Here is a 20,805-nt window from a genome sequence, read left to right on the forward strand (position 1 = left end):
CGCCATCTGTCGAGCGTTTCGCTAAGTTGCCGGCAACAAGGACGTTTTCTATTGGACCGTTTCGACCAATCAAGATATAGCATTGGTTTACGCGGGAATGCTTTGGCGGCACGCCGCCATATTGCAAAACCGTTCAAATTGTAAGTTGTTAGACACACTACTGAAAAGATGGACTGTAACAATCATAATATTGATCAATTATTATCATTCGGTAATACAAATTCATGTTTCTGTCTCTATTTTGTTCAATTTGTAATATCTTTTAATGTGACAAATTACGAAACTGATAAATAATGTAATATTTGTAAGTGGTATTGCAACATTGTGGAATTCAAGAAAGCCGGATTTCAGATCAATTATACCGAATGTACAAGGAGATAGACGATGTTGAATCAGAATTATTAGAATGCCAAAAAGAATGTGCAACTACCGAGATAGAAATATATAATGTGAATCAATTGAAAGATAAGGGGACATATGTATTAGAAAATATGAAGAGAAGATACAATGACTTAGAGGAAGAATTAAAGGAAGTTCATTGTAATTACTTAAAATGCATTGAGAAGACAAACAATGAGACTATTCAACAGAAAATTGATTCATTAACATTGCAGAGAGATAATTTGAGAAGAGAATTAGAAGAATTAAATAAAGCAGCAGACGAAAATAATAAAAAAATAATAGCAGTGAAAAAGATGATTAAAATTCAAGAGGTATCCTTTATATATATATATATGTTATATATATGTATATGTCCGATCGAATTTTCATATATATTTTTATTTACAGAAGAAAAATATGGCGCTAATACGAAGATTGAAAAAATTTCAGATAACGCCAGATTTAAATGATAGAGTAAATATGATCCTAACTGATCCCAGACTTACCAAACAAAAAAATTCTAATTAAAATAAATTCTGTACAAGTAATAAAATATACATATACATTCTTCGTTGTTCATATCTCACAATATCCTTTGTGTAATATTTGTAATACTAATTCATTATCATTAATGCTGCAGTAGTACAAAACATTTTTCTAACCATTCCCTTCTTTTTTTTAATGAATCTATCACATTTACTGACTTATTTAAGGATTGTATCATGTTGTCATTCATGGCCACTATATTTGATCTCTTTTCTGCAATTCTTTTCATTAGAATTGCGTTTTCTTGTTCCATCTCGTTTACTTGTTTTTCCAACAATGCGCTTTCTTCTTTAATTTTCTGCGCATCTAGTGAACGTAAATGTAAGGATACATTGCCCGGTGGTCTCCTAAAACGAAACATATTAATGATTAATCATTAATAATACATTACTGGTCAGACATCGCTAAGAATCCTAGCTTACCAAGTACCTTCGGTCACGGAAGAATTTGCGTCCGATAATTTCGCAACTTTTTCCAATCCCTCTCGCAAGGATCCTTCGTTTAATATATCTTCTAAATCGCCATTCATTTTATCGAGAAGCTCCGAGCACATTGCTTTATGCAACTTTTGCCCCATACTCGGCTTTGTCTTGAGAATTGTAAGAATCGTAAGAGCATCCACGAAAGCATCCTCGCTGAAAGATTTTTAAACTATTTAAATATTTTCATGAAAATCCAGTTGAAAGAGAATGCAAATTTTCTTTTGTTTAACTTTATTACATTTTTTTATGAATGTTGATAACTTTTTGTTAGACTCACTTAACATAATTGTAGTTACACATACATAGAAACTATGTAATACTAACTATATGTAACGTAACCGACAATGCATCTTGTTCATATTTTCGTATTTTATTTCGTGATTGATTTAATTAACGTGAGATCGGAATATAACAAATAAAATGTGAACACGCGTTGCATGTACAACAACTCGGGCGAGTAATATTCCTTTTATACCAACACCTGGCTAAATAAACGTGAATGAATATGTTCAATGATCGTTGCGTGCATGTAGAGGTTCTACTATCGCTGGGATCAAATTTTTCTTTGTTTACCGTCCACAAAGCTCGCGCGATTGAATGGGGGAGAACCAGTATTCGGACGAGCCAATCCAGTTTTATAGTATTATAGTCGAAGCATACAATACTAACCCGTAATCGTTGCACAATTTCCGGAATTTTTTCATGTATTAATGTGATGATTAATGAGAAATCTTTTTCACACAATTATGAAAATGCAAAAACTGCGTGGTTTATCTTTATTAACATTTATATCCCATATATTATCTTTATTACATTTAATACAATGTAATTTTAAGAAAAATCCAATCATAAACTAATCATAAACATCTATAAACTAATCTTCAGGGAAATTTACAATTAACATATGATTTTTAGAATGACGTGACATATATTTTAAATATATTGTAAATTACATTTCTTATGAAAAGTGCAGGAAATTACTAACATAAAAACTACACCTTCGATTCTTCCGCTGATTTACGCGCACTCAATCAGGCCGGGACGGGTGCAATTTGATGTCAATACTACATATTTGCATTAGTCCTGACCTAATTGAATACGCTTCGTGGCATGTTCCTCCATCGTTGAATCTCGATTTCATCACGATTGATCTTCTCTTCGCTTCTATGAGGTCATCGAGAAAAAATGTTATCGCAACTTTTTATATCGTGAAGAGAGAATTACGCAATCGTTAAAAAAAATTATATAAACGATAGAAATAAACTAAAACGACGAAGAATGTAATTGTACAGAGAACACGTTCGTCACTGATTCATTCCAACGTGAAAATAACGGACAGGCAGAGGTACCCGTACGATCCCCACGACACGTACTGTACGAATGATAGAGCCGAACGATGGTGACCACATCAGGGAGGGACCAGGGACCCTTTGTTTCCTCGAACACTTCGTGGAATTCTTCGAAGGTCAACTGGTGTGTTGGGTTTCAAAGAGCGGTAGATTCTAGGAAGCGGGTACCGAAGGAAACTAATTTCGAAAATCGACCTGTCTCGCTCATAGAACCGTCAAACAGCAATGGGCAATTGTTGGGCCACGTGAACACCGACAAATTAACATGCGACGTCCAGAGAGGCCAATGACATCGAGTAACACCATCGCTCGTTTGGGTCATTGACGATCCCCCCTTTCCCTCCACCACCTCTTCTCTCCTTCTTCTACCGCTGATAAACGAAACATCAAGCTCTCTAAAACGTATTATATACAACGTCCTGATCTGCTCCCGCTGGTTATGTGTTCCCTTTGGCTTTCTTAATTAAAGAAGCATTCTTGACCGCAGTTCGTACTTGACACACTTACGTTGGCAGTACTGTTATCGTACAAACGTATATGAGAAAAACATAACCTGAAATTCAATGACAATCTGGCCTAGCCCGGATTTATACCATACAAATATTCCGTGCTTCATTTATTTTAGCTTAATACATAAATATTATTTATCAGAACATGTCATTTATGATATTTATTATGATATTTATTTCTTATGATATTTATTTCTTAGCTTCATTTTTGAGAATATATTCACAAGCTTAAATATCGTTTCACAATAATATTGTTTGAATATCTGTATTATCACAATTGAGTTATTTATGCAATAACCAATGTACATATTATGCAATGTTATTGAAAACATATTGCCAACATGTATAACTTATAATTATAAAAAAATCTACAAAGAGATATTGATAAATACAGTAGAGATTTGTTTGAATATTAATTGGAGGCGCATGCGTCTACATATGTATATGTATAAAAGAACCGCGAACCCCAAGCTATGAAAGGCTGCATAACCTCTAAACATTAGATCCTTTCATAAATATAATATTGTAAATAATATATTCTATATAAATCGTAACAAATATTACCTGTCTATGTGTCTAAATTGACTAAAGTTACATCTTTGTTATCCGAAATAATTTACTTACCTCACTGATTCTGCGATGCGTTTAAAACAGTTTAAAATAGCTAGTCGAAATAAGAAAACATTGTTTGGATGTCCCTGTTCCTGATCCTCCGCCATTCTCGATCGAATTGTGTACAATCACAGAATCTTCGAATTTGAGTAACTGAACACTTCACCGAAAGCTGAATATAACGGTTCTTTCATTCTATAGAGTACGGACCAGTACTTTCGCGTCTCCTGAAACTGTTGGAAATAATTCAAATCGTCTAAAAGTATGTCGAAAACTTTGAAGTAGTTTGAAACGCTACGTATAGATGGCAGTTTTGTGCTTGACATCATCTTCACTTGAATGTTACCAACATCTCTCTACCAACATCAATATGTTTGTGTATGTGATTACTGATATTTAAATTTAGAAGAAAAAGTATTTCTTTCAAGAGAAAAAGATATAAAATAATTAAACAATTACTGGATAGAGTATTACAGCTAATATTAAACTGCGTGTAATATTTTTCTTTTTAAATATTGCTATTAAAGATATAGCATGTTATAATGTTCCAGGAATCAATTTTAGTAACCAATAATAAATCTAAATGTTACTCAACTAAAGTGAAAACTACTTCATGCGAACAAAACGAGCTGTAGGAATGGCAAAAGTCTATGACTAATAAGGACAGAATTGAAGATATACATACATGTATGTATAAGCAGATATAAGTAACTAACAATTAAAACAGATGCTGCGACGAGCCTCGCAATAACTTACTTAGATCTAATTAACATTCCTCTCAAATTAAACACGTATGTTACTCGAGTATCCTAATCACCTATATCAGTATTAATTAGATCTAACGTCAACTTTAATTAGCATGTCTTCCTTACTAGTGAAATCTACCAAATGATATGTCACGACAGAATTGTTATTTTCGATTTACAAAGATGCACACTGATATACTCGGCTAACTAAAATAACAACATTCATTCTTTTTCATTTGTTAAAAACATAAAAATAATTATATCTGATATTTCAGACTCAATATAACCGCAAGTCAGACTCAGGTCCTAAACTTGCCATGTAAGAAGCATGATACTAACCGATAGAACCGAAATTCACAATAGGTTAGATGCTTCGACGACACAGTCGCGCATCGTTCTGAGCTAGTGGTTCGAAGGGCTTGCTCTTATATTCCTCAGCTTCCAAGGCGAACAGGTCGTGAGTCCGGGTGTCGATATACAAACTACCAGACTAGAAATTGGATCATCTAACTCTATAGCTTGGGGCCAATGGTTTTCAGCTTCGTTACATGACTGCACCCCTACCTTCAGAGAATATCGGTGTTACAACCGTTCCGCTATATCTTCAACTTCAAAGGTCAACGTTGACGCTGGAAGAAGAGACGTTCGCTGTTACCGCAGATTCTCAAAGTAGCTCGCATTGAGTCGAACCGATGTGATGCGCCTCCGCTCCATTATGCAACCGGCCTGAACTATATTTTCTTTCCCCGTAGCCGTGAGCCAGCTCACGGAGAGAAGGCTCAGAGCGCTACCGTGGGCACCCATTCACTCGCTCACTCCGGAGACGACCGACCCTCTTAAATCGAGAAAACGGCATCTTCTCGACCAGTCTCGATCACATCGATCGCGATCGAGAAAGATCCCGGATCGAATGATCGCAATACGTTTTCAAATTCCATGGAACAGGATTTCATCCGTGGCGTTCTATAACAAAAGATGGCTTTACCAACGTCCCTTTGTTCTCTCGTTCCTTTTACTATCCTCATTCTGGTCAATTACATCGTTCGTCTTGGTCGTAGCCCGGAGGCAGTTAGGTAGATGGAGAAATGTTTAAATTTTATATGTTGCAGCGAACGCGAAACGATTATCATCACGATGATGCGCTCGGTATCCCGGATGAAAGTACTAGCACGTATTTTAAGAATTCCAATACGCAAGAATCATCCGTCAATTGCGTCAGGCTGCTGCATAGAATTGCGAGAAAATAGTTCGGACGCGGCGAACGTGTGTTCATCTACTTTGTCATCCTCCCTGTTATCATCGCTATACCACCCACGTGGTTGCGTCAGAAAGTACCAGAACTATCTAAACCGCAAATATTTCCTTCCTCCGTCGACCTCTGTGGCGTGGCTCTTTCGAAATGGTATCATCATCTATATAGCGAGATTGTAACAAAGCAAGGCTCAGGAGTCGATAGGAGGGAGGCATTATGCGTGCAATCCCTCCTATTCGAGATCATTATTCAATAACGACGTGTGAGCCGCTTCCGCAATTCGCGTTCGTGTCTTATTCTCTTAGAATTCGTACCGAGGAGAAAGTTGATTGGAATTGTCGTCTGATTATTCTGATTACGGGAATAGCATCGTGTCACTGGGGCACGAAATTGTTTCTCTTTACACATGCATATACCACGCTGTGTGCATAACTGCAATTAGCCAATCTATCAAACCTGTACGTTTCTTAATCCATTAAACTGCAACCTCTCCAGATGAACAAACAGTGATATTTCTGTTGCGCAGTGTACATTGAAATCTCAAATAGATAGATGTTGATGGATGTTTCGACGAGACAAAGGTTCCGATATTCTCACTAGACAAGACAGAATGACAATAAGGTCAACCCTTTCCCTAAAAAAAAAGATACAAGCGCAACAATAAGGGAAAGGTTAAAAATCTTTTGTTTCTCTTGCAAAGTATCACGCAGTAGCACCATATTCGGGTTTTACAGGGAAGATCAGGTGTCTTGGAAAACGATGCAACATTAGATCGCTTATTACTTGACTAGGATCCCGTCTTCTCATGCACAATCCTTTTTTGGCGACAGCGCCCACTGTTGGAGTGCAGTTCTCGATGAAGCGTTTCGCCGATGAACCTCACCTCTGGCATAACACGAGCAGCAAGATAGATGAATGCGCGGATAGCGCGCCAAAGGGCTGGGTCTTCTCAAAGCGTATCGGTGTGTTCGGTGACTCGATCCGTTTAGAAAGCATTCTAGTCTTTCCGTGCCCAGGTATACATTGTCTCGAACGTTCGTGGTATCCTATTATCGAGACCCTGGCTCACGATTGCCCTGTTTTTTGCGAGAGCCGCACCCCTGCATCAGCTAATTCGAATTGCTAGCAATCTACCAATCCTATCGATCATCGAATCACGCTGATTTCTGTATTCTGTCCAACGTTCCTGTTCGATTCCCGGTATCTTTTTTCATCGGATCAGATCTGAAAGATCCGATGTTCCACGGATCGAATTTGTTACCAGCGATCGGTAGATAAGCGTATTAACCCTCATCCAAGTGTCAGCTGTGCCAGTTACTTGCCTGAAGCGAATTTGAAGAATTTAGTAGTCAACTAAGCGTAACACGGATAGGGTCACTGGGTCTCCTTTGTGTGAAATTTCCTGAGAAATTCGAGGTCGTAAAGCTGGTGGAGCAAAAGCTGAACAAATAGATGAGAAATGCATGGGAAAGAGCGGTGTGATTTATAGTTTTCCGAAGAACTGAGTTTACTTATGCCGCAGTGCCAGTCGCGTTGTCGAACCATCAAAGCAAGTCCGTGAAAGCCACGGGACTATAAATCGATTTTAGAAATTAAAGAGTTTACATAACTACGAAGAGCATTCTGAGATAACTCGTTGGGGGAGTGAGATGGATTACCTCATCGATTCAGGAACTTTCTTTCACAAACGTTTATTATAAGCATCATAGGAAGAAAGTACGACCGATTACGCAAGACATTTCACTCACCCTTAGGCGATACACGTGTAGTAGAGTACATATTCGACACGATGTCAAAGCGATTGTATCGGAAGCATGCAATCTACAGTGTCGACTACTCCTAATCGATTCTCCCATTCGCTCTCTAGATTGGAATTACTTTGCAAATTCGCGCGTGTCTCAGTTTCAGTTCCATGTACAAACGCATTTTTTCTTTCGCGCGATTTTCTTCCCTCTTACGCTGCACTGCGCGGTGTACGCAGAGAGATGAACACATTCTCACGAGTAGCAATCATATCCACTAATACACGTTTCTCACCAATAACGCAACATCAATTAGCGTTTCTATACTGCGGTAATGAAGACTGTCTAGGGAAAGCTTTGTAATTATAAGCTCTGAAAGTAACTTCGTATAAAAGCGATAAAATACATCGTTGATCTATCGTTCGTGAGAAAGATCAAAGGGACCATTCGATAATGAAGTATACAGACAGCACAACAGGTCACTGAGGGGTTAATCGCAGCTGCTGTTCGTGAAGAAACCAAAAATCTCTCCCTGGCAAAGACTAAACCGATCTCCGCGCACATACGTCACTGCAAATCGACCCGGTAAAAGTGAATAGTCTGAAGTCTGAATAAGGAACTAAACTGTTCACGCTGGCCCGCTCCGAGGCAAAATCGAAGCGTCGCGCCGTAGACGAGAGAGGTAAAAGATGGTTATTGGGAAGCGATCACGTCGAGGCGTCTGCCTCAGAACGTGAGTACGGTGACCCGAGGGGAATCGTTAAGCGGAAAGTTACGTGCCGATCGGTAACACTAGAAACGATTTGGAGCGGCCTTTCGTGTATGTACACGCTCTCACATCTATATAAAATTACGTACCATCGGTACGGTTGATGCGCAACGCACCAAGTTGCGCAATGATCGCGCGCCGTTGCAGACCATGCGTTGCTCTCTATAAGCCATCCCGTCTATCGTGGATGATGATGATGACGTCGCGCGACCCCGTGTACACCGAGCAACGTCGAATACGAAATGACCGATATAATTACAAAGAGGGAACTCACGCATCTTAAATTGTAGTTGGACTTCGCAATCTGCGGCACAAGAAACATCACCGCGGTCATCTTCATCAAACATCACCACTTTTCGTCTTTCTTTCGTTTAAACGATTGTCTTTTACTAACCATAGTGTACCACCTCGTGGTATATAATCTTTCTTTTTTTACTAGCCACGTCGTCCGTCCCTTCGCTTACCTATACATCTTATACATACCAATCTCGGTTCACTTTCATGTCGACCCGATTAGCCGACCTTCAGGTCCGACGAGAGATGCCCGCCGATCTGTATCACCTGGCTTGCGTAATCACCCCTCATCCCACATCTCTCACCGAGGCTCATCTTGATCCGCCTTCTCCCTCGGTTTCCTTCTACTCTTCGTGCCTCCTAGAACTCTTTCTCCGTCGCTCATTCGTTAACCGAGTTCGCGAACTTCGTCGAGGGACGCGGCACCGGGTGTTCACCAGAGTCGATGCTGTTTCTGAGAGTCTTCCTCTTGGGTGGGAGGAAGACGATCCTCCAGCCTCGGATCGGTATATAAGCGCGGTTGCTTCGACCTGAATCTGCACAGACCAATTATTGCCATCGTTTGGCGATAGAACGTTCCATTGTGCGACCGGTATCATCGGGGAGGTTCGCTTTTCATACAAATCGAACGGTACATCAGCGAGATGAGATCGGTACGAGTCGCATTCGTCTATTTTCTCCCGCGCTAGGTGACACCTTCGAACGCTTCGCTTCCGGTTCTCGATTCTCCAAGTCGCGAGTCAGTGATGTCGAGCGTGAATTAGCGATCTATTCGATAAATTTTACCTATATACATCTCTTCACGTAATTCTTTTCAATATTAAGAAGGAAAAGGCTAATGTATAATTTCGTTCGTACGATTCCCTTTTAATATCGATTAGAGTCGGTGAAATAAGACATAGTGTGCTTAGGAAATCTTTTCAGTGACATTACCTACGAGAAAATCATATTTTATTCCGATTCTAAAATAATTTTTCAAACGTTTCAAGTATTCTAAAGAATTGACTTGCATAGTACCTTCAACGGTTGAAGTTATTGACGACTATTTTAACAGCTCGCTGTCGCGTTGTTGGCCATCGTCGGTACGTGTCACGCCGCCCGACTAGACAATACTTACCTTCCTCCGGGCAATGCAGGCACCGCAGGAGGCGCAGGATTAATACAAGCTCCGAATCGTGGCCACGGTGGTCCAGGTGGTCCTGGGGGACCTGGTAGACCAGGTGGACCAGGCGGACCAGGTGGGCCGGGTGGACCGGGTGGACCTGGTGCACCAGGAGCATATGGCGGTGGTGGCGGAGGAGGTGGCGGTTTTGGTGGCGGCGGAGGTAATGGTGCGTTTGGTGGTGGAGGCGGAGGTGCCTACGGAGGACGTAAGTATTATTTCTTCATTTTATTTTCCAACTTATAACGTAGAAAAGATAGAAATATTATGTAGAAATAATAAGATAAAACTTTAGTAGAGCATTCAACGATAGATCGAATATTTGATAATATTTGATAATAATACGCGATAATTAAATCCAGTGAAATCGAGCGTATCGTACAATCGATTCTTGGATATGATCGAAATAATCAATTGCGACAATCTTTTAATTTGTTTGCATGTAGTTTTCGAATACGTCTTTCCTCGTGTTTGCCAATTATCGTAGTTTTCTTCGTTCAATACTTCAAAGATGGTTTTCGATAAAGCGGACAGAATTATTGATCTTCCCATAATGAATTACCGTACTTTGCGCGAATACTGCGACTAAATTGCAGCTTATAATACTGTAATAATATAGTTGGTATCCCATGTTAGGCTTTAATGTCCCCTTACATGATGATATTAAGTTTTATTGAAAACATCATCGCCTCCTTATAGATGACTTTTCGAATTAAATCATCGCCGTAACTTTTTATTATCTAATCCTAATATCAGGTTACCGAGTGAAAGGCAATAATAATGATTCCATGCCTTTTGCGAAAAGATATTGCAATTACAGTCATTGAGTCAATACCATATTTGATCATATGAAATCATCGAAATAATAATACAAAGCATATAAGCAGTAAGTACCCTACTGTTATTTGTCAGTAAAATTTTTACTTTGCATAAGTAAGAAGCTCGAAGCTTTCGAGTTCTCTTATTTTCTTCTTTCTCGTGTCTCATCATTGATCTATGTAGGAGTACAACTTTTTGTTCTGGCGCATTACGCAACTAAGAGAAAACATGTACTTAACCAGAGTACTCGTTCAACACGTACCCTGGTGCTATATATTGTTTTTTCTTTTTTCTCGTTAGTCCCGACTAAGACTATTACGTCTCGTCAGCGCAAACATTTCACACATCATTAAAATCATTATGGCCATAAAACTCGCGGATAAAAACTTGTTGTAGCCGGAGAAAAAGTTAGACATAACAAATTACTCAATCACAGAAGGAATCGCCGAAACGTTTATCATAGTTCGTTTCGGTAACACGCGCGTAGAGAAAATCACTTGGATTATCGTGGAACAGTTGTGTCACGTTACATCAGACATACATTAGAAAAGGTAGAGAACCAAGAAGAGAGAGAAATCGCGCGCTATGAGAGACAGTTGGTTGGTCGGAGTTGCATCAAAATATGTAAAGTATGTCGTGAAACCGGGGCTCGTGTCACGGGGACGAAAGAAAAGTGAAAATCACGGTACTACGCGAAACGTCTAATCACTTTATCCCCCGAGGCGCTCCTTTAATGAAGACACACCAGCACGGTCTCAGTAACAGCGCTCTCGAATCTACGTATGATTTGACGGTGAGAATTCTCGCTGGATTGCGAAAATAAGAACACCAAAGCGTCTCGTGTGTGTCTCCTTTAGTACAACGCGTTGTCGCGACCGACCAAGTAATTAGGCCCCATTCAGTTACGAATTAATCTCGAGTGCGTTCGCGGATTTCACCTGATATGGCGCAACCCGGTGGATTGCGCGGATACAGTGATCGATAAAAAGTCGATTATACGCGGCAGAACAGGAGATGTGTTCTGTTCGAACCGCTTAAAATTCTGGCTAACTTCTTGCTAGCTTTTTTTTGTATTCGATGTACGACCGGTCGATTATCAACTTTCTCAGGGCTGCTTAAAAGTCAGTTGCATAGAAAGGGTACTCGAGTCGATCAAAGTCTGTGGCAATTCAGGCACTTTTATAACGATAAAGACTTTATACAAGTTAAATTACTTATGCGATATTTTCGAACATTTGTTTGAATTTATGCTTTAGCCGGTGGAGGCGGTGGTGGGCCAAGAGGAGGACCTGGAGGAGGCCAAGAGATACCTATCGTCTCGTTCAACAATCAGAATGCCGGTGATGGCAACTACCAATTCAGCTACGAAACAGGAAATGGTATCAGTGCGCAAGAAACGGGTCACCAGCAAGGTGAGATCAGGGCCATTCTTATTTCTCAACAGCGATATCCCTCGTGTTCCTTTTCTTCGCGGTTCGTCGCTATCATTTCTCACTGTTATGAATATTCCTATCCATCATCGTGCTCGGCCTCGAATCGTTCCGTTTACAATGGAACCGAACCGATGAACGCAATAGCACTGCAACTCCTAAAATGTGACTTCCATCTAACTCGTTCTCGGATCTTTACCTACCGCCAGTATTTTACTTGCAAAATAGAGATTTTCAAAATTGATAATATTTCGACATCTTTATGGAAGTTGTAAGTTGTTCGATGTTGTAAAACGTTAAGAAGATTCTGAAGAGATCGTACGAAAAAACCACAGGTATCTAAGTAATCACATGTCCTAATTTCGGCCAATTCAATTCGCGATGAGTGATTACCGAACAATGATCATTTCTAACAAGCTAGAAAGCCGCAAAAATACTCGATACGTGGTGCAATCCTGCCGAGCACCTGTTGCGTCAAGTATTCACGTGTTGTCTCGCTTTTCTAGGTAACGCGGAAGCGGTGAGCGGATCATACTCGTACACCGGACCTGATGGTGTACAGTATAGCATCAGCTACACCGCGGATGAAGAAGGTTTCCATCCCCAAGGCGCACATTTGCCAACACCACCTCCAATTCCACCAGAAATTCAACGAGGCGTCGAGTTAGCACTCGCGGCTGAGGCCAGAGGCGAAAATCAAGATACTTCCGGTGGTGGTGGTGGCGGTAATGGTGGCGGAGCCGGATATCCTTCAGGGGGTGGATACAGTGAGTTTCATCGATGATATTTTGTTTCGTGAATCTCTGAGTAGACGTTAGAACTATCTGAAGAAAGAAATTTAGAAAGAAAGCATTTTTTTATGATCGTGATAATTTAATTATTAAAATAATTTTGCGTATTTGTTTTGATTAAATTGATTTCTTTTTATTAATAGACGGAGGCGGTGGAGGTGGTGGTGGTGGCGCCGGCCGAGGAGGTGGCGGCGGTGGTGGACCTTATCAGGGTCCAAACTCGTACCAAACAAGCTCGGGCGGATACCATTATTAGACGACACCGCATAAGTCATTACGTATTACACGATCAATCTTGTTCCATTACAGTAATATCATTTAAAGGCGGACGTATGTACATAAGAATATATCGTTTATGTAACTTTCTTATTTATATAAAATGTGAGAACCTTATTTACGATGTTCTTTCTTTTTTCCTATATTAATATTCGAACTTTTCACTTTCCTTTTGACAATGTTGTCGTCCTGTTCACGGGAAATATAATATTTATTCGACTTTTTAAGTATTATTTATTGATATAAATAAATATTATATTTTAAATTATAATAATTGCAATGAATAAATTACAATAATATCAGCACAAGTCTTTAAAAATATTCTTTTGTGATTCAAACGTACATCTTGAAATAAATAACTTAATTAACATTTGCTATGTGTTTAAGATTCACAAACTACAACGTAAAACCATGTATTAGAAAAAAATTAGATACATTTACATTTATTTAACTGAAAGACTTGTTAAAATATCTGACGGTATTTATACATTAGTGGTCTGAGTAGTGGAATCCACAGTAAGCGCTTTTGTCAATTCAGTTCCTCTAGCGAACTGAATGAAAAGTTGTTCTAATGTAGCTGACAAAACAGCATAATCATCGATACAACTATATTGCGCTTTTAAATCATTCATTGTATTATACATCTTCTCCCATGTCGTTTTAATATCACTCACATGATACGCGATAAGCCCCTGCGAATTGGAACATGAAATCAGTGAAGACTTATACAGAAATACATTTACAAATCTTCCACATTAGTTCAGAATTATTACCAAATTCTCATCCCTCAGTTCACACATTAGAGAAGACTCTATAATACTTTTTATACTGCTGACATCATCGTCCGTTCGGCTGGGACTTAATTTAACGTGAATATCGTAACCAGCGCCGAATCGTTGCTTCAATTCCTGACTTGCACCGACGCAAACCAATTGACCTTTCACCATAATGACTAGTCTGTTGCACAAAGCTTCGCATTCTTCCATGCTATTACGGATATTTTTTTTATGCAAATATGGTTATATAATAATTTTAAGTAACATGCATTGTCAAGTTGGATAAAGTACCTGTGAGAAGTGAGTATAATAGCTTGTCCCATTGTTTGGCAGGTCTGGAGTATATTCCAGAGCGATCTTCTAGCTGCTGGATCGACTCCCGTAGTTGGTTCATCCAAAAGAACAAGAGTTGGATTTCCAATAAGTGCCATAGCAATGTTCAATCGTCGTTTATTCCCTCCGCTATAAGTACCGCTCGGTTGATGCATACAAGAATTTAAATCTAATATGACAAACACAATTGTAAATCTGCATGATGACTACTCGAAGTAAATTCAAAAAGCAGTTAGGTCTTACTAAGTCTATTAATCCATTTGTTAACTTCTAAATCCACTTTCGCTCTGGGAATACCGCGAAGCAATGCAAAAAGTCGCAAATGATCGAATGAATTCAAGGAATTGAGCAATGCATCAGTTTGTGGACAATATCCCATTTGAGCAAGATACTATGTGAAAAATTCATATATAATATATAGTAGAAATAGCAAAACTGGGAGGAATGCAAAAGAAATGATATATTACGTTTTTTCTATCAGTATGAATTTCTGATTTTCCTAAGTACATAGTTCCACTGTTTGGTATTTCTTCACCAGTCAACATTCTAAATGTGGTGCTCTTCCCAGCGCCATTAACGCCAAGCAATCCAAAGCATTCTCGTTGCTTCACACGGAAACTAATTTCCTGTACTGCCATCAACTTTCCGTAATATTTACTTAATTCATAAACTAAGAACAGGCTATCGTTGTTATTTGGGCTTTCTATGCAATTATTTTCGATAGTAGGAACTGTTTTAGTTGGTTCCTCGTTCATTTTCTTCGATGCACCTATCGATATAATGTAAATTTTCGTTCAATTTCTCATCTCCATTTCTCTAAAAAAAATATTCGTAAAATACTATACCACGGTTTTGTAATTTTCTGATTTCTATTGCCACTGTATGCTTTTCCTTTTTCACTTGATCATCTTGTATATTGCATGGATCTCTTAAATTTTGACTGAATATTTTAGCATAGAATTTATGAGGTAATCGTTCCTCTAAAATAATAAGTATAGCAAAATACATTAACGGAGTGAGAGATAGGTATATAATGCAATTTTTTAAACTCATTTTAAAATCATAATCAGAAAAGTAAGAAAGCTGGTTCTTGCATACTCCATCCGCACAGTCCAAACCTAAGGAAAACTTCAATTATATTACATATCATTAACTTACAAATTTTATTAAAATAATTAATACATTCGTACCACAACAAATATCCGGAATACCCATGCAAACTACCTCTTGCAGTCGATTTGGTAATCGACGACATCTCGCATTTTGCAGAGCTATGATGAAGAAAGATAATTGACCATTAAATAGGCTTATGTGAGGCATCAGATAAAATATTCCTTTTTGGATAGAGTAAAGAATTTTCAACCATGGAAAACTACCAAGCACTTCCTGAAGGAGATAATGTAATAAAACTAGAATATTAAAAAAAAAAAATATTAGCTTGTCCATTTCGTATTTTTCATTTCTTTACCATTCCATAGTGCAGTATAACTTACCCAATCCAATTGGTACAATAGATAAAATAGTTACTATAGTATTTCTCGATTTATTTATAAAACTGAAGATATACGATATAAATAAAGAATTTATGCCAAAAAGCAATAGCAATAATATCATTATCACTAAAAAAAAACAACAACAATATTATGAGATTCAATTCTTAGCACATGTAATAATTGTTAATATTGTATTATCTTACATATTTCTATCTTGTAGTATAATCGTATATCCAAAATAACATCCATAATATAAGATCCTATTATGATAATAAATATGGATACTGTAAGAACTAATAAATCGAAAGTAAACATAGTAAGCCAGTATGAAAAAGAGCTAATTCCCGTCATTCTCTGGAGTTGCTTTATTTTGCTTTCCATTTCCTGGAAAGGATGAACGATGAAAAGTGCAACAGTTGGAAAGAAGAAACAACAAAAGACCAATACTCTCGTTAGAGAATCGGTTTCTATCATGTATAGTGGTGTTGCAGATAAAGCACTTGGTAATTTCTGACTTGAAACACGAATAGAATATTCATCGCCAGCCACAGCTTTGATTAGCGCATTTGATAATAAATTTATAGTTAAGGGCATGCTATGAATTGCAATTCCAGAATAAAAACCATTAGCAAACAGGACATCATCAGAAATATTAAATTCTGCAGAGACAATGTAATTATTACGATACTCTGCAATATTTTCGACCGCCCTACCCAATAGGGCTTCTGTAACGCTTGTATTTTGTTTTACCTCTTCTGCAAATCCACCAAAATATTTGATTAAATTTGCGTACATCGTGCCAGTAGTTTCGTTTTTGGAAGAATACAGAACTTTTGGATGTCTATATATATTAAGTTCTAATGGAAATATATTTGTTGAATCAGTAGGAGTATCATAACTTAAACCCATTAACACGACAGACAAAAGTGGCAAAAACAATATTAATAATGTGTTACTCAAATTTTTTTTAGTGTACGTCAATTTCTTGTGATATAATGCTAAAATTGATTGCATACATAAACTCCATCCTTCTACCTTTTGCGATGGAGGACAGAACAATTCGTTCAAATGTTTTCCATTGTCCTCATTTTTAATTACTTTTAAGAATACTTCTTCCAATGTGATGAGTGATACGCTAATCCCTGTAACTCCCAGATTTCTTTTCTGGCCTTCAACTTTATCCAAAGATTGCGGTAAAGTTTCAGTGTTCGGTACGCTTAAAACGATCTTTTCACTATCAACGCTTATTTGTTGCGTCCTTGGATCAAATTGATTTATAACTTTATCTGGACTGCACCATGATTTTGTTGACAAAGTAACTTCCATATGGCCGTAGCCATACTGTTTCTTCAAAAACATCGATGTGCCATAACATTTTAATCGTCCTCCATGTACAATGGCAATTCGATCTCCAAGTATGTCAGCCTCTTCCATATTATGTGTACTGATCAAAATCGTTTTTTTCCCTCTTATTTTTAATATAATATCCCATATATCTCTTCTAGTTTCAGGATCCATTCCCGACGTTGGTTCATCTAAAATTATAGTACTAGCATCACCAATAAGAGCCATCCCAAGACACAATCTCCTTTTTTGTCCTCCAGACAACGTGCTTGGGAGAACATCTCTTTTTTCATGCAGTTTTAACTTCTCAAGTAAGACATTAATATTTTGTTTGATTTCTTTCCTCTTTTTATTTACACCTTTCAGCTAAAACGCACATACACACTATTCAGTTTTTAAAAATTGTTTCTTACACTTACAATGTTACTTAATTTCAACTATACTTACTAGACCAAAAAATTCTAATTGCTCAAATACACTCAAATCAGGAAAAACCATATTTTCTTGAGGGCATAAACCCAAATCATTTCTAATAGATTGCAAATTTTTTACTATGTTTTGACCATTTATAAGAACTTTTCCTTCAGTTGCACTTATTACACCTATTATAAAATAATTGATTCAAAGAAATTAAATAAACACATTCAATACGAAAGTAAGTGAATTTTTACCTGTCAAAATAGACATGAGTGTAGTTTTCCCTGCCCCATTGTGTCCCAGTAAAGCAGTTATTTGTCCTTTATATAAATCCATTGAAATTCCCTTTAAAGCTTGGACTTTCTGTTATAGAATAATTATTATTAATCCAATCTAATTAAAGACAATAATAATAATAATTTATCAATTAAATTTAATAAGTTAGAAAACTTACTGATTTTCGTAAACAAATACTTTTATATGTTTTTTTAAGATTACGAATTTGAATTCCAGGAGTAAGTGCACCATTTACAACTGGTTCAAAATTTTCATTGTCTATATTTCCATAATCAAAATCTTCTATATCGTCATCAAAAGTTACTTTATTCTTCTTTAAATACTAAAAAATGTATTATTATCATACATATATGCATCTCAAGAACAATTCTAATTATTCTAACAAAATAAAAATTTACCTTCAAAAAGTAAAGTGGGTCTTTACAAACCCCATATTTTCCTGGGTGTATGGCATTAATATATATAGTAAGAATAAAATGTAAGAAAGCACCTATAATTGAGAAGATAAGTATAAATCCGATGCACCCAGTAGTATTATATTGCGTGTTTCCAACAACAAACATGTTTGACCATTGAATACCAGTTACTAAAAATTGCACATAATTAATATTTAGAAAATTGCAAGGCATTAGAAAATATTAAAAGTATTTTACACACATTGAGTCTCATATCCATTTACTTCTTCAAGGAATCTATATAGTAATATATTTGGGAACAATATTCCCAAATATGGTATTATTGAAAAGAATTCTTGCCTTATCAAATTTCCATGTAGTGAAAAAGAAGCAGTATAAATAATTGTTAATGTTGTTATCACAAAACGTGCTAAAAAAGATTCATTATATATTATAGTTATTTTTCATTTTTTTTTTATTTAATATTTCTTCTAGAAGAACTTACGTTTTGAAAAATATGCAGCAATATGCATACCAAATGATATTAAATGACTTACATGCATTGTAAGTATTAGCCAAAATATGAAAGTATTACTATAATATAGGTATGGATCAACTTTCTCAGAAAATGTATTCTTAAATAATATTATCATTGGTACTATATAAAAAATACTGAATACAATGCCAGTGACCAACCAACTTAATAAATTCTGATATTCTTTCACCCCATTCATTGCCATCAGAACATTTACGCCAATGTACTTTTCCTTCGTTGCATAGTTTATTTCTACACAAAGTGGAATTAAGAAAGCAATGACTGCAAACATACATATCACCAGTCTTAATATTGTATCAGATTCATCTATTTTAATATAAGGTGGATAAGGCATTCTTTGTATTGACACCTAAAATGAATAGAACAAATAATGTAAGGTATTGATAGTGCTGATTACTTAATATTATATACATGTAATACCTTCCAATCCATTGAAGAATGTGATACTGTGCGATCTATCAAAGCTTCATCAACACACATTTGTAATGGTATAAATGGTATGGCATTTACATATAGAGCACGTGCATCATATGCAGGTTGATCAAACATATTTTGAAATAATACATTTGGAATTTTGAAAGGATGTCTGATTTTGTACTTTATATCAGTTGTATTATATTGCTCAAACACAAGTCCTAATACTTCCACACTAGGAGATTTGGCTTGTAATGTTGTGTAAGCATTGATCATATCATCTTCAGTTAAAAAACCAACTACATTTTCATATGAGAGTGTCATACATATTCTTATATCTTCCAAAATACTTTCTGTGTATGTATTGTGTGGTACATAATATAAAAATGTGTAGTCTCTATTTATTACTGTTAACTGTTCTTTATTTTCTATAGGATAATATGTACTTCCATTGATTACACGAGGTGGTTGTACACTAAAATCTCTGACAGCTTGTATCAATACAAATAAAGCAATAGGTACCGAACATTGTAAAAATATTGTTGTTTTCCAATGTCTCTTCCTAACTATTAAATTTTTATATAAAAGCAAGCCAAAATTTCTGATGTTATTTCCCATTTTTAAATGTTAAATATATACATTTTTTTAAAGATCTTTTATTTTAAATCAATCAATGACATAGTACATATGCTTCGCATACATAATCGAATGAGTTATAGAATGTCATTGAAAGTTCATAAAAGTATCATAAATAAATTATCAGAATTGATGTATGAATCAGCATGTATACTAACAGAATACAACACCCTTTGCTATGTAACCTTGACTATGATGTTATTAAATAATGTTTTTTAAATACATATTTGGATAGATTTTTCTTTAATTTTTTACCAAAATTTTTTAAAGCTTAACTTCTTTATTTTTCTTTTGTAAGGTTGTCATAGTAATTGTATCTGAAAGGAATGACTATTATTACAAAATGACAATAATATCACTAATGATAAAGTAACATTAAGATGAAAGAGTAGTAATATTAAGAAAAAATAATATCAAGAACAATAAAATCAATCAAAAAAACACAATGCATGTTACAATATTATTTGAAGAATCATGAAATCAATCCAACAATAAAATGCATTTTATGATAATTGTTTATAGAATCATTGTAAACATTATAAAATTTTAATTCTAAATTAAATCATCTTTTGATGAGATAGAAATATATGTATCTATTCAATGGAAAGAATTGTATATAATAAATACCTTCCATGTCTCCAACATGCTTTCCATTAAATCTAGAGTAAATACTTTATAAAAATAGTAGTATCACTTTAAGCACTTTTACATATTACATATTTTTGTTAAGAATATGTTAACATAAGGAAACACAGTGATATCACATACGAAATGCAGTTACATGTCATTCATAAATATGTATATGTTACGGCGCTAGTTACGTTTAGAGTAGTCCATAGTTCCGCCACCAGATAATGCTTGCATATAGCATATTATCTTGTAAGATACAAAATAACGAATAAGTAACTGGCGTTGTTCTACACTTATGGTAGGATTCATGAAGATATGTAAGAGAAAAAACAGCCCTAAGGAATAGGTATGCTG

The 20,805-nt window shown here is 36.3% G+C and overlaps 4 protein-coding genes across 6 annotated transcripts; 2 read left to right on the forward strand and 2 right to left on the reverse strand.

The window, feature by feature from the left end:
- LOC117230356 lies at positions 1-917 on the forward strand. Its single transcript, XM_033487737.1, has 2 exons — positions 1-713; positions 790-917. The coding sequence occupies exons 1-2, from the start codon at positions 366-368 to the stop codon at positions 907-909; spliced, it is 468 nt and encodes a 155-aa protein (XP_033343628.1). The 5' UTR covers positions 1-365; the 3' UTR covers positions 910-917.
- LOC117230355 lies at positions 757-6,487 on the reverse strand. Of its 2 annotated transcripts, XM_033487735.1 has the most exons (4): positions 4,965-6,487; positions 3,892-4,112; positions 1,350-1,562; positions 757-1,274 (listed from the first exon to the last, which is right to left on the reverse strand). In XM_033487735.1, exons 2-4 carry the CDS (start codon positions 3,984-3,986, stop codon positions 1,010-1,012), a joined length of 573 nt encoding a protein of 190 aa, XP_033343626.1. In that variant the 5' UTR covers positions 3,987-4,112; positions 4,965-6,487; the 3' UTR covers positions 757-1,009. The 2 variants fall into 2 exon arrangements, with proteins under 2 accessions (XP_033343626.1, XP_033343627.1); XM_033487736.1 differs by lacking the exons at positions 3,892-4,112; positions 4,965-6,487 and adding an exon at positions 2,498-2,749.
- Positions 6,488-9,233: 2,746 nt separating this feature from the next.
- Positions 9,234-13,277, forward strand: LOC117243552 (pupal cuticle protein 20-like). The gene is made up of 5 exons (XM_033511152.1): positions 9,234-9,335; positions 9,737-10,052; positions 11,920-12,075; positions 12,600-12,860; positions 13,028-13,277. The coding sequence occupies exons 1-5, from the start codon at positions 9,327-9,329 to the stop codon at positions 13,138-13,140; spliced, it is 855 nt and encodes a 284-aa protein (XP_033367043.1). The 5' UTR covers positions 9,234-9,326; the 3' UTR covers positions 13,141-13,277.
- Positions 13,278-13,485: 208 nt separating this feature from the next.
- On the reverse strand, positions 13,486-20,805 carry LOC117230341 (phospholipid-transporting ATPase ABCA1-like). 2 transcript variants are annotated; one of them, XM_033487686.1, is made up of 17 exons: positions 20,643-20,805; positions 19,192-20,138; positions 18,721-19,120; positions 18,478-18,645; positions 18,219-18,406; positions 17,978-18,142; positions 17,778-17,886; positions 17,554-17,708; positions 15,966-17,472; positions 15,763-15,888; positions 15,460-15,678; positions 15,115-15,387; positions 14,737-15,038; positions 14,513-14,660; positions 14,228-14,438; positions 13,934-14,147; positions 13,486-13,852 (listed from the first exon to the last, which is right to left on the reverse strand). In XM_033487686.1, the coding sequence occupies exons 2-17, from the start codon at positions 19,801-19,803 to the stop codon at positions 13,643-13,645; spliced, it is 5,007 nt and encodes a 1,668-aa protein (XP_033343577.1). In that variant the 5' UTR covers positions 19,804-20,138; positions 20,643-20,805; the 3' UTR covers positions 13,486-13,642. The 2 variants fall into 2 exon arrangements, with proteins under 2 accessions (XP_033343577.1, XP_033343576.1); XM_033487685.1 differs by lacking the exon at positions 20,643-20,805 and adding an exon at positions 20,449-20,605.

Source organism: Bombus vosnesenskii, unplaced genomic scaffold (assembly GCF_011952255.1).
Source record: "Bombus vosnesenskii isolate JDL3184/JDL3185 unplaced genomic scaffold, Bvos_JDL3184-5_v1.1 scf7180000013266, whole genome shotgun sequence".
NCBI lineage: Eukaryota > Metazoa > Arthropoda > Insecta > Hymenoptera > Apidae > Bombus > Bombus vosnesenskii.